Source organism: Stegastes partitus, unplaced genomic scaffold (assembly GCF_000690725.1).
Source record: "Stegastes partitus isolate 25-593 unplaced genomic scaffold, Stegastes_partitus-1.0.2 Scaffold36, whole genome shotgun sequence".
In the NCBI taxonomy this organism is placed as follows: Eukaryota; Metazoa; Chordata; class Actinopteri; family Pomacentridae; genus Stegastes; species Stegastes partitus.
This window is the reverse complement of record NW_007577767.1, coordinates 1,040,104-1,058,290: the sequence shown is the minus strand read 5'-3', so window position 1 is coordinate 1,058,290 and position 18,187 is coordinate 1,040,104. Positions and strand designations below refer to the sequence as shown.

At 39.9% G+C, this 18,187-nt stretch overlaps 1 protein-coding gene across 1 annotated transcript; it reads right to left on the bottom strand.

Moving 5' to 3' along the window:
- Positions 1–547: 547 nt before the first annotated feature.
- Positions 548–5,867, bottom strand: LOC103372662 (C-C chemokine receptor type 6-like). The gene is made up of 2 exons (XM_008302359.1): positions 5,551–5,867; positions 548–2,183 (listed from the first exon to the last, which is right to left on the bottom strand). The coding sequence occupies exon 2, from the start codon at positions 2,173–2,175 to the stop codon at positions 1,081–1,083; it is 1,095 nt and encodes a 364-aa protein (XP_008300581.1). The 5' UTR covers positions 2,176–2,183; positions 5,551–5,867; the 3' UTR covers positions 548–1,080.
- Positions 5,868–18,187: the final 12,320 nt, after the last annotated feature.

Sequence of the window (18,187 nt, the reverse complement as noted above, 5' to 3'; positions counted from 1 at the left end):
AAAGTGCTGCCCTGCATTGATGGCACAGTTGCTAACAGCTGTACTATTCATTTCAATATTTTACAGTTGTTGAAACCTTAGATATTATCCTTAGATGTATATCTTTTATATAATTTCAAATTGGAAAATTGTGTGTGTGTGTGTGTGTGTGTGTGTGCATGTGAACCATGAATCATAATGCTAACACACATACATTTGTTGATTCTATCTGCATCATTATTCTGGCAGCACACTTAACCTAGAAGCAGTGGAACACATTGTGTGGGAAAACCGTGTTTCAGTTCTTCTTTGTTATCTCAACTGTCTGAAATTGCAGCGAGGGTGTTGTTTAGTTTTTAGGTGGTGCTTTAACTTGACATGTGAATACTGGTGATTACCTAGTGTTTACTGGTAAAATGTACAAATGAAACTTTTTACAATCTATCGAATCAAATATCACATTTACTTTAAAATATCAGATGATGAATAGGTTTATAAATTTTGCAAAATTTAATAAAAACTGATGCCAGACAGTTACCAATTTAGAAAAACTTTGCATTCAATAAAATACACTTTTTCATACCAAAAGTTTATTCAGACAGTGCGACAAAACTGTACAGCGAGATGCACAAAATACAAAATAGTAAAGCTTTTTAAATGAACACAAAGCAGCAGCCCAGCAAGTCTTGAACAGACTCATTCAGCATCATATACAGGGCAACAAGACACAAGAAAACAAAAGGCTGCCGTTATGGTGAAACCAGTACCACAATGAAATAAGCAAATGTCTCACTTTTTCCTTTTTCTTACACACACACACACGCACGCACGCACACAAACATACATGTGTATATGTGTGTGTATGTATATGCCAACTTTATGCTGGTTACATTCAGTTAGAAAGTTATTGTCTAGTATAAAGGAGTGCTTCATTTTTTTACTGTATTACAGATAACTGACATTTGCTCAGGATACAGTGGATTTCAGATAGACTACGCTTTGCTTTCATTTAAAAACATTTAGAAATTTTACAGACATGATTTCAGCTCTTCTGTTGTATAGCTACAACATGAGATGGATGAGATCCTGCATTGTTGCATGTCATGCACTAAATGATGACATGTTGTTGGTGCCATCTGAAGTCCTTAATCCTGAAACACAAATATCAGACGTCCCACGTGACGAGCGAGCAGAGTAGATGTACTTCTTGCTAAAGCACCATAGGTCCACCATTATTTGTCGAAAGTGGCTCCTGAACTTCACGCCGACGAAGGCATAGAGGAGGGGATTGAGGCAGCAGTGGAGGTAGGCTACACTTCTGGAAATTGCCAGAGCTCTGAGTTTAATCTTTTCTGCTTCACAGCTCCTCTGCTTAAAAAGATCCAGGGTGTGGCTCAGCAGAGCCACGTTGTAGGGAAGATGACACACAATGAAAACAACAACAACTGCCAAAACCACACGGATGGCCTTGTGCCTCTGGCTGCTCTGTGCTCTCAGCAAGGTGCACATGATGCTGGAGTAGCACAGCATCATCATGATCAAAGGCAACAGAAAGCCAATGGCCATTTGAAGGCTGGGTACCAGCACCTTCATTACCTTTGCTGTGTCACCCTCACTGAAAGACAGCTGACACATCACAGTGACAGTGTTAGCCTCCAGATCAGGCTCTTCAAAGCGTTCTGTGTAAATGAGTGTGGGCAGAGTCAAAGCCACTGCAAACACCCAAACAGCAGAGCAGATGAGACGGCTGTAGATCAGAGTGCGTGAGCGAGCCCCAAAGGAGCGTCTGGCCTGGACTATAGCAACATAACGATCGCTGCTAATGCAGGCAAGCAGCAGCATGCCACTGTAGAGGTTGATGCTGTAGGCTGACCGCAGAATCTTGCAGGCCACACGCCCCATTAACCAGTTGTACTGCTCATTGTATATGATAAATGGCAGAGCCACCACAAAAATCAAGTCTGCCACAGCCACGTTGAAGAGGTAGACGTCTGTCATCGTCTTGGTTCTCTTGTAGAATATGTAGGTGACCATAACAAGACCGTTGCCCATCAGGCCGAAGGCACAGATGAAGGAGTGGATGTATGTTGTGGTGATGACCTCCACAGGGTGGGGGTTCATGTCGCACAGCTCGTCATCTGTGCTGTTTGGGTAGTCATGTGTACTCAAGTCATAGTCCGGAGTCACCGACTGCATTTTTAAACCTGGAGAAGAAAAGACGGCCATGAACTGAACAGCAGATGTTTCCAAAAATGATCTGTAACAAATCATAAAAAATGGTGCAGTTATTATAGCATAAAAAGCAAAGGCAGAAAGTCTGTTGATCTTATATTTTGAACTACATTTCAGGGGGTACTAATGTCCTTTGTTTTGACTCCCCTACATTTGTCTGAAAGCTGTAATTAATTTACACATTAAGATAAAAAAAAAAAATAGCTACACAAACACAAAAGAATCTTATACGATGATTGTGAAGACATTTTCAAATTATAACAATAGATCATGTTAAAAAAAAATAATAATAATAATACAGTGCTCTGACAAACAAATACTTGGATAGAACCATTTTAAATGCTGGAACTTTACTTGAAATTGAACATTTTCAGACTTTGGTAATTCTGCTTAATTCTTACTTTTTCTTCCCTGACAGATCTGATGCTTCTTCTGATGGTTTTGAACATTTCTTTGTAAAGGTTTCAACATGTATTGAAAATACATTTTCAAAGTCTTTATCAAAAGAAGTCTTCAGCTCTTAAGAAAAGTAAAAGTAAGAATTAAGGATGATCTTTTTCTCAAAATGTTTTGTTACAAGAAAAATGTCCTGCATTAATATTATTACTTTAATTGCTGTTTGCGTTATTGTTAGTTAATATTCTTAAACACAACCTGTGATGAAACAATATCCAATTGAACACACTTTTTTCTTCAAATAAAGTTTGGAAAGCCTCTAATTATCAAAACAAAGAATTAAAAATGTAGGGAACAAGTTTGCGTGCAAACGCTGTTCCCTGCATAGACGAAGACTCTGATCACAGCTTTCCGCCTGTTTACAGGATAAAAGGCAGTGTTCTAGTTCAGCTCTTCCTCGGTTTATGAATGACCCAATTTTTAGCCCGTTTAGACTTTGACAAAATGCCTGCTGAGGTAAACTGCAGGTGGCTGCGCTTTGTGCTTTGTCTGATCTGAAAATATGATAAGATCTCTATCAGTGAGGATCTCAGCTATATCAGTACGAAACAGAGCATGTGTGAGAAGGTTACCGATGAGGCCAGTCAACACCAACAACCTCACTGAATGAAAACTAGTGAGAAAGTATAAATGGACTTTCTTATTCCAAGACACATGCACATTACCCTTTCCATGTGATTTTTTTGGTTTGAACTATTGACTCTATGTAATAAAGACTGATATCGAGCTAAACCATTGATGCGTACAGCACAGTAATAAAGACACATCTTGTTGTTTATGCAAATAGTTGCACAAGCTTCAACTTCTTTAAAAACCTGCCAGAGGAAATAAACATGATATATCTCTTATTTCAGCACTTTCACTTCTCAACCAATCCCTACCGTGACATGGAGTATGAGACAATAGCACTTGTCAATGAGGAAGGTATTAGGTTTTGCATGTGTGTTGGGGGAGATAGCAAAACAGGAAAGGGACAGGCCTTTTCTATAGAAACACAATCTGAGAACTTCAGGTGCTCTATAAATATGTTTTCATATTTTACAGAACTTCCTGTTCTGTAAAAGTGTTCAGTCTGTGTTATTTAATGTAACGTCATCTGTTCAACTTGACACTCTACATTTTAAAGGGGATCTCTCAAGTTTTAAAACGGATCAATTCAACCTTAATACTGAGCAACTCATTCTAACTTTAGAGCTTATGAAAAAATTAAAAGTATCTCCGTGTGATACGCTTAAAGCTACACAATGAGTAATGCATTCAGGTCATTCCACTTCAACAAATTTTCAAAAAAAAAAAAAGTTCAGGTCCGACCATTTTGTATTTGTCTGATTTTTTCTTTGTCCATACCTATTTTACTGTAAAATTTGGGGTTAGTTTTTGAGTTAAAAATTCTTAAGAAGGGGTGAAGTCCTGTCAGTTTTGCTTTGTTTTCATCATACCAATCTGTGGAGTCATGTTGGAATTGCCTTAATTTGATAAATAATGTAGCTAGAGTCCTGAAATGTTGTAGGCTCATTGATATGTAAATATGTCCTTTAATGGTACAAGCCTGCTTTGATGATAGCTAGTAATAATACCTGGTGTACTGGATCAGCATTGGTTAGCAACATGGCCATCAACATTGCAGAAAGAGGCAGTAAACTGGGAAACCCATTTTCCACTAACAATTGGGCATCAACTGCTTTAAAACAGAGGTTTAATGCTGACATCAGTACACCAGTGTTATTGCTGCCAACTTTCCCAACACAATGTTTCTATTTAAGTCTTTCCTACCAAGGTTATATTGAACGAAAACACCCATCCATCCATTATCTATACACCGCTTAATCCTCACTAGGGTCGCAGGGGGGCTGGAGTCTATCCCAGCTGACTCAGGGTGAAGACAGGGGACACCCTGGACAGGTCACCAGTCTATCACAGGGCCACACTTAGAGACAGACAACCAAGCACACTCACATTCACATCTACGGACAATTTAGAATCACCAATTAACCTCAACATGTTTTTGGACTTGTGGGAGGAAGCCAGAGAATCCAGACAGAACCCATGCTGCACACAACATGTAAACTCCATGCAGAAAGATCCCAGGCATCCTAACCGGGACGTGAACCGGGGATCTTCTACCTGTGAGGCAACAGTGCTAACCACGAAGCCACCATGCAGCCCCTGAACGAAAACAGATCTTGATTTTTTATTATTTTTTTTAAGTACAAATATGTATGTCTAACATATAAATTACATATACATGATTGCTTAGAGTAGCACCTTCATAAAATTATTTGAAGCACTATGATTTGGAAAACCATGATTTTTCTTAACAACTTCCGTTACAATATTATATAACTCTTGTAGCTGAGACAGCTTCTGAGGGGTTTTATCTATCATAATTTTAATATTTTTTCTCATAAAGTCTGCCCCTGACTGGCACCATACTCCACATTTTAAAGCTCCTATTGGTGCCAATCTCAGGGGAAAAAAATCAGCCCCATAGGATGAAAGTAAAGGTTTTATGGTTGGTGGAACATCAAATAGAAAGAAAAGTTTTTTTGATCAAATTTGCACCATCATATAACTGGTTTGTAAAGTTCTATTAAAACAGGGTTGTGCTCTCAAAGATCATATGCACATTAACGAGTCTGCAATATTTCAGGATTCTAGCTACATTATTTCTCAAGTATTGGCACTTCAGACATTGTTGAACAGAATGAAACAAAGAAAATGGCTTAAAAATTGACACGACTCCGACTCTTTAGAATTTTTAACTCAAAAACTAATGTTACCAATGACCCCAGACGTTACACAAGGTCCACTCAATCAATATTCACCACAAAAATCAATCAAACTGAAGGCAGACCTCATATCTTGTGCTCAGAACACACATACCTTGCAGAATGATTATCTCACTCAGGTTTTATCCTCACAGTCTTGCAGAATGAATGATTCCTCCCAGGTAGCAAAACCTTCCCCGGTGTGAGGGCAGCTTGTGAAGAAAGAGTTCAGCTGTGTGAGGGCTTTATGTCACAAACACTGTGTGCTTAAAAAAAATCAAAGGAAGGAGCTAGAACCAAAACCACATTCTCATTCTCACACTGTGAGTAAAGTGCACTGATCTTCCTGCTTTTGATCTCAAACTCGTTTGTAGCTTCTGCCCATGAACAGATCCTCCTTATCTGATGGTTCTACCAACACTTCGCATCAGCTGTATCACAGCATACAGGGGGAACGTCCCTGTATGCTCATTTAGGGAGTTTCCTTTGCCTGCCAAAGTCTTCTTTGACTTACCACAAGCCTGCTTCATTTACCCCCAGGGACTAACATTCTCAACAGAGGGCTGCCCCCTCACAGGTCACATCTAAATGCAATTCTTGTCACAATTATAGATGATTTGAGGAAAAGAAATCAGACTTTACGACACAGAAAACCATTTTCATATCATCTTTTAAATTTGAAATTAGATTTTTGAAACCACAAAGTTTACTTCTCTACCTCAATCTGACTCTCACTCTTTGTCTTTGAAACCTCCGACCCTACATCTCTTCTAACCTCAAACCCCATTTTGGTTTTGCTAGGACTTACTTTTTCTTTTTTCAGTTTTAAATCTCTTTAATTTGAGAGGTAAATAGAAAGTACATTATAACCTATTTAACGGTGCAGAGTATCCTTGCTTTTCCTCATCATGACCAGCAGATAGAGCTGTTTTTTTGCTGGTTCTAGATCAAGTGTGGCTCGGAAAAACAGTATTACTACGAACAATTATTTATAGTTTCTATAGACAGAATGATGGAGCGGGTTATTCTCAAATAATCTTCTGCATGAATGTGGTTGAGGGTAAAACCATCTCAGCTGAACTTTTACTGAAGGAAGCAAATATCTTTTGGACCTCACGTGTGAAACCAAAATCATCATCCCAGTAACTAACTGTAAAGTTGACCTGCAGTTACATGAACATCAGGACATTGTACAGAAGCTTGAAGCTGATGTAGGAAAGTTGAATAAGAATCCAAACTGTGTATATACCTGACATTTCTGCAAGCTGTGTATTCATACATGCACACATATGGAGGCATTATGTTTGCACATGTAAACATTAAAGGAGAATTGGAGGTTTGCAGTGAGGTGACACCAAATGTTATTATTGTGTTAATAACAGAAGTCACCCCTTTGAATGTCATACACATGAACTGGTTGTGTTAATAACAACCGAATACTGTAATGAAATGTGTGATTGAACTTAAATGTTCTGTTGCAAAGATGTCTAAAAAAAAAATTAAAAAAATTAAAAACGGTCTGTCAGTTTTTACACTCAATAAATTAATCAATACTTGTGGACCTGTGAACAGTGTGTGATGTACAGAACAGACTGGGCTGGTGACTGCCAGTGACAGTGGTGACCCATCACTTTTGTGGCCCAGATCTGTCCAGCCATGTCTGATTCTTCCTGCTTTACACCAAAAGATTTAAACCTCACGCTCCAATACCTCCACAGAAGCTTGTAAAAAAACAAGTTTAACTGCATGTTTTAAAGATAGTTAGGATTCTACGTGGTTCACATTTCAGGAGTCACAGACTTTGCTGCAACGTTCTGAGTAAATAAGTATCTACAACCAGAACGTTACAATTGATCTATTAGTCAGATAACTAGCAACAATTACCACTCACCAATCACTACATGTTGTATACACGCCCAGTATGCTAACGTAGATTAACAGCAAGCCAAACTCGATTTTACGAGCCAGGATCAGAGCGCCTTGCTCTCTTTATTAAAGCTGACTCATGAAATTACGAGTGAAACTGAAACAACAAGAAGAAAAAAACAAGAAGTATGTTCACAATCATTATATAAGTTACTTAATTTGCACAGATCAAAAACTAAGCTCCAACATCAGCTTTAATATACACATTGTACTGCAATGAACTAGTGAGGTAAATTATTGACAAGATAAATGCCGACTGATGGTCCAATTTATGCCACTAGATGGCTGAACAACATAACCAAGCTACCATGTGTCAGAGGTAACAGCACAAAGTTACAAAATCATCTCTAAAAACACACATAAGGCACTTAAAAGTATTGCAATTGTGTTACTTTAACTTCCAAACAACTGACTACTTACTACCATTGCTTTCTGGAGCATGAGAAGGTTTGAGGAGAGAGAACGGATTTCTGCCATTACACATTACATTAACTACGTGATTGATAAATAAATATATAAAACAACTGATAAATGAGTCACTTTGACGACTTTCTTCTTCCTGTCAGTCTCTCACCTACGGTGACCTCAGAACCCAGCAGCTCGCCTCTTACAGACTTTTGACTTCACTTCACCCCTTTCTTGGCTCCCTGTTCATTTGAAGGTTTCATTTTCAATTCTCACTTTTACAGCTTGTCTGGGTCTGTCTCTCAGCCACATGGCAGAAACACGACATGAGACAGTTTAGAGACTTAGATCCTCCTGTGAGGCCTTTTCTCTGTTCCAAAGCAAGACTCAGATCTAAAGGTGCTTTTGCCATCAGGCCCCCTCAGCTTTGGATCGACCTGCCTGAGGAGATCACTGACTTGTTTTAAATAACGTCTTTAAAGCCATTCATATACGCTTTATTAGGGTCTGAGGACCCCTACTTGCTGCAGCAAGCAAGGACCCTATTGTTCCCGCTTCGTTTCTTTCTTTGTTCTTATTTTCCTGACGAACGCGAAACCCTTAATTTGACCCCCTAAACATGCTCAAAAACTCACCAAAATTGGCACGCACCTCTGAATCGGTGAAAAATTTGCTCTCTAGCGCCACCTAGTTACAGAAAAACACACTAACACAGCCCTAGCGCCCAGTAGGACTCAAACCAACATCAAAATGTTTGTCTCAATGAGACCCACAAATCTCGCGCCCCTGACCTATCTCAAACAGGAAGTCCGCAATTTGCCTTTCAAAGTACCAACTTGAAAATCGCACAGGAGACAGAGAAGGCCTTGATGTACAAAAGCTCTGAAGGGATTTGGTGTTTCTCAACTGGTTTTCGAATGGCGAGCCGTTAAAGTTGATGAGCTGCTGCAGCCTCGGTTCATACTTTGTATGGCTGTCTATGGGGGCATGTGCAGACATGCTGCGACATTTGGTCATCTACACAAAAAACTAAAGGTCCTACAGCTTTAAAAATGACACTGAGGGCTTCCTAACAAGATTTCCCACAAAAATATGCTGTTTTTACACACATTTGGAGAAAATTGTGGCTGTATGGGAGAGAGAAAGTGAGTAAAACTCCCAACACGCAGACTGAGGACCCGACCAACGCTGCTTGCAGCTTTAATTTTAAATAACGTCTTTAAAGTCATTCATATACGCTTTATTACTTATTAGGTTTTTATTACTTTTACTGTTTTATTTGTCTATTAAAATTCACACATTGCATCTTGCATTTTTGTGTCTGTTGGTATCTTTTTTGTTGTTGTGTTGCCTTGTGGATATCCTCCTTTTTCCTTGTCTGCACTTTTGTAAACCCTTGTTTTTCAGAGTCCCAGTCATTATTAGTGAGATTGTGAACTCTGGTTGGTGTTTGGGGTCATAACCCATGAAGAGTGAAAGTAGTGATAGGATCTTATTTTTAAAGCTGACAGTCAGGAGTGTCTGCATTGCTCGTGGAGTGGTTAACAGATGGAGCTGCTGCTGTGGGCAGGTCCAGGTCCTCTCGAACCAGCTCTGCAGGTTGTCCCGGTGAATCCTCCTCCTGCAGCTTCCAGGCGCGCAGCTCTGCTCCTGCTCGCACCTTTCAGCGCGCACCATTCCTCTCTCCGACAACCATGAGTAAGTCCAGCACGCTGAAAGTCAAGAACTTGTTCAAAATCAAATCCCTTGATAAGGAGAACAAGGAGCAGAAACAGTCGGGGACCCTCAAAGATGCGTCCAGAGGCGGAGCGGGGAGCCCACCGGGCAGCTCCCTGCCGCTCAGCCCGGGGGACAACGCCACTCTGCCCGCCGAGGCTCTACCCGTCTCCCCGAAAGAAAAGAAGTCAAAGCGGCTGCATTTGTTTAAGCTGAAACGAAAGAAATCCAAGAAAGAAGAAGGAGGAGGAGGAGGAGAGGTGTTTTTCCCTGATGAACTGGACAGCTTCAGCAGTAACATGTAAGATGACAAGTTTATTATTATTTATGTGTGCATCTTTAATAACTTCTGCCCTCATGGAGCTCATCTTATTACTGCAGTATCATAGTTTGAAATAAACCAGGCATAACTGTAGTTAATATCACACACATCATTAAACCCTCCTGTTCAAATGTACTGACATCTTTTATCCTTTGGTTCAATTTGACCCCAATTTAAACCTCCAGAAAATTATCATAATTAAATTTGTTGCCCAAGTTTATGTGTAAATAGTCCTTCAAATAAAACAGGAAAACTTATGTCAGTCACTTATTTAGAGACGTTAAACACTGAATGGGGTCAAACTGATCCCAAAGATAACAGGAGGGTTAAGGAGAGTGAAAGTGAAGCTGATGACCTCTGGAGACTCTTGGGGTAGTTGTTTTACCCCTCAGTGGACCATAACTCATGCCGTGGCAGCACAGAGGGAGCTGCCGATGTCTCGAACAGTAGCTGTTCCCTCCCCTCCGGCTCTTTGTAACATCTCAGCACTGCGGCTCAGAGCAGAGCTAGTTCAGTCATGCATTAGCAGGTATTAATTTGAAAAAATGCAGAGAGAAGTAAACAGCCACAGTGAGAGAGATGGAGGTCTGCTTTTTGTTTGCATATCAGTGGTTCATTTTACACTTCCAGTCTTCACTGTGTGGGAAGATAAGGAAAGCTAATGGGACACACAGACTGGCCTCAATCTGTTTAGGTGCCTTTGGGCAAGGCACCAGACCTCTTCAGTCTTTCTCAGTGGCATGCAGAACTTTATTTGTATTGAGCAGCTCCTAAATGGGAATGTGGGGGACTGTGTGACTGTAAATATCCACACTGAGTCACTGTTCCCTGGCTAAATTAAAGATTAAAAAAGAACTGGTTAACCTCCGGTGGTTACAATAATGACAGTCAAATTTCCCGTTCTTTATTTATCCAAGAGATTTCCGTGTTCTCTTTTCATTTTCCTTTAAGCATGTCTCCATACTGCTCAACAAGCAAACCGATGTGTTGATGGGTTCACATCTATTGACTCAGCCGTTGTTGTCAGGTTAACCCGTGTTGACACTGGCTGTTGTGAAGCAATAATTGCAAAACATTTAATGCTGAAATGAAAAACCTGCCGTGCAGGGTATGACACATCTCCCCGCTTAGTCCAGTTATATGAGGCTCAAGTTGATGTGAGCTACATCTGAGTAAATATGACTAATACAGGTGACAGAGGTGGCCCAGAAATGACAACACATGTGATAGAGAACACCGGTGAGAGAGATACATGGCACCTCACTTCTTTATTGACAAGATCAAAAACATAACTCTGAGTCATGTATAATAAAGATTAATCATATAACAATGATTTATGTGTTACACAGTCAGCTTGACTGGCAGATGTTTTGTCGTTTTGAGCGTCTTAGTGCATCAAGTGAATGACCTCTTTTCACAGATGAACTAATTTGTCACAGACAGCTGTTTTGAACCTGCGGCGATAAACCGTTTTTTGCTTCACAAACATCTGCGGGCAAATACGTTTTACTACACTTGGAACTGTCAGCAGCAATATGATGGCTGTTTATTGATTTTAAAAAAACTTTTTATTTGTACATTTGCAATGATGGATAAACCTATTAAGGCTAAACAAGGTAACAAACACAAAAAAACGACCGTAACATTCTGAATAGATGTCATGACGAAGAGCTGTTATAGAAATGAGACACTTTGCATGACTGGTTTTCCAATAATGGACTTTATTGATGTTTAAACAAATAGGTTTAACAGCACATATTTTCAGGAAGTCTCTGCAAGAAGTCACTTACTCCCGTTGCATTTGATTGCAAGTATGAAAGGTGCCATAAACAGATGTGTAACAAAAGGGATATGAGAGCTAGAGAAAGAGGACGCTGTACGTAGATCACAGTCTCACCTCTGCACAGCCGGTGGTCACTGGTGGTTGACACAGACCCCTCATCTGACATCAGAAAAGTGTAGCAGGAGGGTTTCCACAGCTACATGACCATTTGATATGCAGTTTGGCGTATACTAGCTGTTAATGGTGTTGGCAAATTGTTACATATCTTTCTGTACCATTTCCTTTCTGGATGTGCATTTCTACAGTTCAGCAGCATGTGTGCCATAAACTTCTAAATCCATCACTGAGACAAGCGCAGAAACAACAGGCGATTTATAGTTGGTCAATAAACAGAAAATTAATCTGCAACTATTTAATGATGGGCCTCTGGGATGAGAGAGCCCTGAGGATTATTAGGTTCTCGATAGCTGAGTATCTCCACAGATTATCAGCAGTTTCTCTGCAGACACCAAAGCCAGCAGTGAATGTATCCTGATAAGTAGGACTGGGTACTGAACAAGGTTCTGTTAAGGGTACAGACCAAATGACTTGAGCACTACCAAGTACTGATTCAGTTTAACCGTATGGGAGGCTTGTCTGGGTGACAGAGTAGAGAATTCATTAGACAAAGAACGACAGCGACACGACATCACCTGCTGCTTGTCCCAGGTGTGGATACCAGTGTTTCCTATACACTGACTTTGTTACAACGTTCACTGCCACATATTGACTTTCAGTTTTCTTTTTTTCATAGTAGAGCTGCACTCTGCTGCCTCCCTCCCTGTCTCTCTTTTTCCAAAACACATTGACAACAGTCCATGAACATCCCCTCCTCCCTGTGCACTCTGATAAGTTAGTCTGTGTTCTTAAAGCAGTGCTGCCAATCTCAGAGAAACAGCTCTTCAAATGAGTTATGAGCAAGCATTTAAGGAGCATTCAGCAGTAACAGGGAAACCTTTGTCCACTGATACAGAATCATAGAAGATAAAAATAATGATTCTGAAATGAGTCAGTTGTTTTCACCCACTTCTCCACATCTGCTCCTCACTGGCCCTGATGACCTACTGAGTCTGTTTGTACAGGGTTGAGCAAAAAATCCACACCTGGACCATTCAGGGATTTACCCGACAGCCTGCACCTATGGTATGGAAACAGATAGACCAGTATAGATCTTGTCAGTGAATGAGGTCACTGTAGACTCAGACATGTTGATTCTGCTAAAATGACAGAGGAGAATTATGTCACAGCACTTTTGAATTTCCAGGCCTGTAACTCTCAGGAATCTGACCGAGATAGCACTTATGAACTTCGCAAACTAACTTGCAGTGTGGGAGCAAGGAGAACAGCCAGTTCAAACTTGCTGATAAAACTGAGGGATTGGAAAAGGTGCAGTGTTTGTGTTTGCAGACTGTGTGAGTGCTACAGCGAAGAGAGATACAGTTCTTCAGAACATCAAAATATTCAAAAGGTTTTAGGAGCTGTGACAACAGTATCCATTTCACTGAAATATTGTAACCAAAGCATTGTAAGCTATCTAGCACACTCTAATCTCTTCTGGTAGACCATATAAGCCTGTCACACCCTTCAGCAGGGGCTGTCGATTCCTGTTCTCAGAATTTCTAGAGAGTCCCGAAGGTGAGGGCGTGGAGACTGAATCTACAAGTCACACAACACCTGTGGTCTCATGGCAGTTCAGGAATTAACAGGAAAATCACCCTCCATGTAATACCTGGCTTATTTAGTGAGCGGTGAATCTGGTGATCGTGACTCATAGCTGCGTATAGAACTGTGATAACTGCTCTAATACTATATAATACTATAGCATTATGATTTTCAAAGATGGCTAAACTTGCTTGGAAATAATATTGTTAATTTTTCATTTCCCAGGCTTATTTTCATGACTGGTGAGATTATGTTGATGCTGATGAGGCTTTCTGATGGTCTGTGTCACATGAAGTCAAGTATCCAGGATCCACTGTCATTTTAGACTGTACTCAGTGAGTTTCTGTAGATGTGGTTGGTTTCTAATGAGACCACGTGTGTCTTGTTCCCTTTAAAGGAGGATTGTTTTAATGCCTTTTGCCTCATGTTGTTGGAATGAATGCCATTTTACACTCATGTTTCATGCAGTAGTTGATACGGCCAGGTGTCATCAGCTGAACGATTCAGATGTTTAGGTATGGATTTCTGATAGCTAATTTCAGTTCTCTTTTTTAGTATTTTACTTTAGTGGATCTAAATGTTAAAACCCTTCAGAGATGACATTATTACTCTTGGTCCAGCACTTTGGTCAAGACTTATATATCTGAGAAGATATTGAATGGGGGCTGCAAGGTGTCTCGGTGGTTAGCACTGTTGCCTCAGTTAGAAGGTCGCCGATTCGCATCTCTGTGAGGACACCCTGGATCTTTCTGCGTGGGTTCTCCCCGGGTTCTCTGGCTTCCTGCCACAGTCCAAAAACATGCTGAGGGTAATTGGTGATTCTAAATTGTCCGTAGATGTGAATGTGAGTGTGCTTGGTTGTCTGTCTCTAAGTGTAGCCCTGTGATAGACTGGTGACCTGTCCAGGGTGTCCTCTGCCTTCACCCTGAGTCAGCTGAGATAGACTCCAGCCCCCCGCAACCCTAGTGAGGATTAAGCGGTGTGTAGATAATGGATGAATGGATGGATGGATGGATGGATGGATGGATATTGAATGGACTGTCATGAAGACAGAAGGTTCCCAGATGATGAATCCTACAGATTTGGCCTCGATTTTCTTATAGCTCTACATGAGGTTGACTTGTGGTCTGAGGAATTATTTCAACAACTATCGGATATGTTCCATGATATTTTATGCACACGTGTTTGTCTCCATCGGGAAATGTCTGTTAAGGTCAGTTTGATCAATAAAGTGCAGAATTACAAAACAAAAATGATCTTTAACAGGTATTGCTGTCTGTATAACACTCTATTGATAGACTCTCAATTTAGGGCAAAAAATATCTGCCAAAGTCTTTGTTATTGGGAGGAGAGATCAAAGACAGCATGCAGTGGATGGATTTGTAAGGAGGGGGAGCTCTTTTCCAGTGAGGTTAGGGGCTACACATTAGTGTAGGGGACTACTTTATTCGTAGGAAATAGTTCCAGTAAAAACTGTACAGACTGTATTCAGTAGATTATCCAGAGTAACAATGGGTCAGTTTCTGGAAAGTAAATGTTTTAAACTAAAGCCATCTGTCTCAACAGCCAGATACTACAGGGATGAAGCCAGAGCCTTCTACTTTTTGTTTTATTTTATTAGTGTACTTTCTGTACCATTTGGTAATTTTGCAACATTTACTGAAGCATTGTGACATCCCCAACTACACACACACACACACACACACACACACACACACGTATATCTCAGCCTATTCCCAAATCCACTGCAGACACTTATTTCTAAATTGTTGATATTACTTTTTATAACTTATATTTTTCTTATTAATAACAAAGCATTTACATCACTAAGGTCAGACAAGATCATTATGACATTTATCACACACAGTTTAAATAATGATTTAGGTTATCGCTGTTGTGTCACGTGCAAATGATGAAGTGATGCAGTGTGATGTTACAGGTTCGGTTGGTTACGCTGTGATATCCCTGGAGTTCAGCCCCTGGTGCAGCATGGACATCAGGAGGTGGAGCCCAGCAGAGCTGAGCTCCACCTCCTGATGTGTATAGAGCAAACCAAATATCAGCAGGAACATTGTACAGAAAATCAAGATGACAATAATATAGACAGAATGGATTGTAAGGACACATGAAGAATACAGATCCAGATGGATGTGTTGCTGCCAACATCCATCTCTGTGAACAGACCTCATTCTGAATTCGTTCAGTACTTTGTGTTTGGTGGTTCTCAGCTAATGTAATACTATAAACTATGATGGTGAATATGACAAACATCAGCAGTCAGACTTATATGGATGACATCCATCCATCTGTTTTCTAAACTTGCTTTATCCCGTGTAGGTCGCAGGGGGCTGGGGGCATTTCCCTGCTGGTATTGGGTGAATGTCAGGGTCACGTTAACGACAAGATGCTGAAATCTTTGCTTTTTCTCTGGACTCAGCCGTAGTCCAATAATAGAGTTTAAAGAAAGAGGTCACAAGAACTGTCTTTAAGAAATACAGTAAAGAAAGTTTCAGTGAGAGGGTGATGAATTATCGACTCATGAAGGGTGTGACTCTGTGAATCCTTTGATGTCACCTTTCAGTTACTTTTAAACCACAATGCATCAGCCTAAGCTATGCTGTGGAATTAGCTGTGTGTACTGACGTAAATACTGGAACTTCTAGAATGGATCAGACAAGCAGTGACCTATATTAATTAGTGATTCATTGTCAGCGATTATGAAAATGTAGTGTATCCATTATCACACCACATGTACTCAGTCACAACAGGTTGAAAGTCAGTTTTTATACTCAGCTTTGTGCTGTTCATTCTAAGAACTGAGACGTTTGGACCACTGTTTGATGTTTCATGCATTTTAATCATATAAATCAAAGTGTTTGTGCTTTCTGTAATAAGCATGAGAGCGTATTCTGAACTACCTCTGTCACAGCTCTGTGACGTTGAGCGTGTTGTTGTGTGATGATAATAGAGATAAAATTGGCCGACAAAGGATTCAGCTCTGGGCTGTTGAGCAGGTTTGCTGACAGACCAAATCTGTAATCATCAGAGTCACTGCAGCTGAATCTTCCACACAGGTGATGTTGGATTTGACGGCTCAGACTGCCTTTGAAGGGGCGAGTGTTTGTGTGCATAACGTGGACTGTGAGAGGCCTTTGGCTGCCAGGCCTGAGCTCAGGTTCAGTGTTATATATGCACACCTGTTCACACCTGAGTATTCATGTGCAAACATGGAGAGGACACATTTCCATAGCAGGTGACAGTGTGTCTCCGCTAATCTCACAGATTCAACATATAAAGATATTTAAGATAAGGTCTGTTAGTCAATCAGGTGTTTGGTTTATGAAATGTCAGAAAAAGGTGAAAAATGTTGATCAGTGTTTCCCAAAGTTCATAATGAGAAATGTCTTGTTTTATCCATAAACCTAAGATATTCAGTTTAGTGTCATAGAGGAGGAAAGCAAACAGAAAATAGTCACATCTCAGGAGCTGCCATCAGAGAATTTAGACTTTCTATTTTTAAAAATTACTCAAACTGACTTTTTTTTTTTTTTTAGAAAAACTTTTATAAAACAAACATCAGTGTTTCTTAAAGTAATATTGTGCCCAGTAATATATCTTCTTAGCATAGTGTCAGAGCATTTCTACTGCCGTACCCAGCGATTGATGCATGAAAAAGGAATGTAAATAACAAACAGCCGAGGTGTAACAAATACACAGCTGAATATAAACATTACAACAAACAGTGGAATGTAGCCTTCAAGTATTTCAACCAGACAACACTGTGTTCGAGAACTCACTCATCCAGTTTCCCTGTTTTTATGTTTTATTATGTAAAATGATCTGATCTTCATGTTCAATGTTAAGCAAAGTTTCATTCAATAAACTTTAAAGTAGTAAAAGTATGCACTGGTGTGCTATTGCTTTTCAACACTTTGTCACTTCTCACTGGTTCTGCATCATATCATCATTCTGAAAAAAATATTTTATGCTTATTAATGATTTCAAACACAATAATCATGTATTTATTTATATAATGTGTGTTATATTTGATCAATATGTGATTGTACATTTTTCTATTTGTGATATTACTTGAGTAGTATCATGGTCATGATTTATCTTGGCAAAGATAATGCTGACATTCACCAGGGAATTATAATAATGAGCATGAGCTGTCACAGCATCAAAAGCCGGTGCAATATTCCTAATGTCAATAGTGATAAAATGCTAAATGACAGCTGGTATCCTGGTCTTAAGCCCCCATAATAAAAGATCTCACTGTTGTCCGTTATAGGTAACTGTAGTGTTTGTGATCTATATCCTGTTGCAACAATGAGGGAACTTTTAATAGTCAGGTGGTTGGTCAAAACAAGTTATGGCAAATGGAATTTAACACCAGACTCATCTTCTCGCCATGATTCCTTCTGTGTCAAGATGATATTAGAAAGTTTACCCAAAGCACACTTTTAAAGTTTTCTCTGGTGAATTATCCAAAACCAGAAAACACATTCAGGGTATAAATGCTTGTTTCTGTGTATCCGATATATGGGCGGCTGTGGCTCAGGTGGTAGAGCGGGTTGTCCTCTGACCACAAGGTTGTCAGTTTGATCACCCGCCCCTCCAAAGCCAAAGTGTCCATGGGTCCACACTGAATCCGAAGTTGTTGGCTGTTGCCTTTAGGGTAGAATGTGTATCTACTCTCAGATTTACATCCCTTTGGATAAACGCATCTGCCAAATAGTAAACTGTACTTGTAATATCCCATAATGCATGATGCATGAAGTAGGTTATAGTTAAAATTCAAAACAAAATTTTGGTTTGAGATTGTGATTGAGTTATGAGGGCTCAAAAATACTGAAAAAAAAATTCTATGTAAAAAGGCAAACTATGTACTTTAAGGGA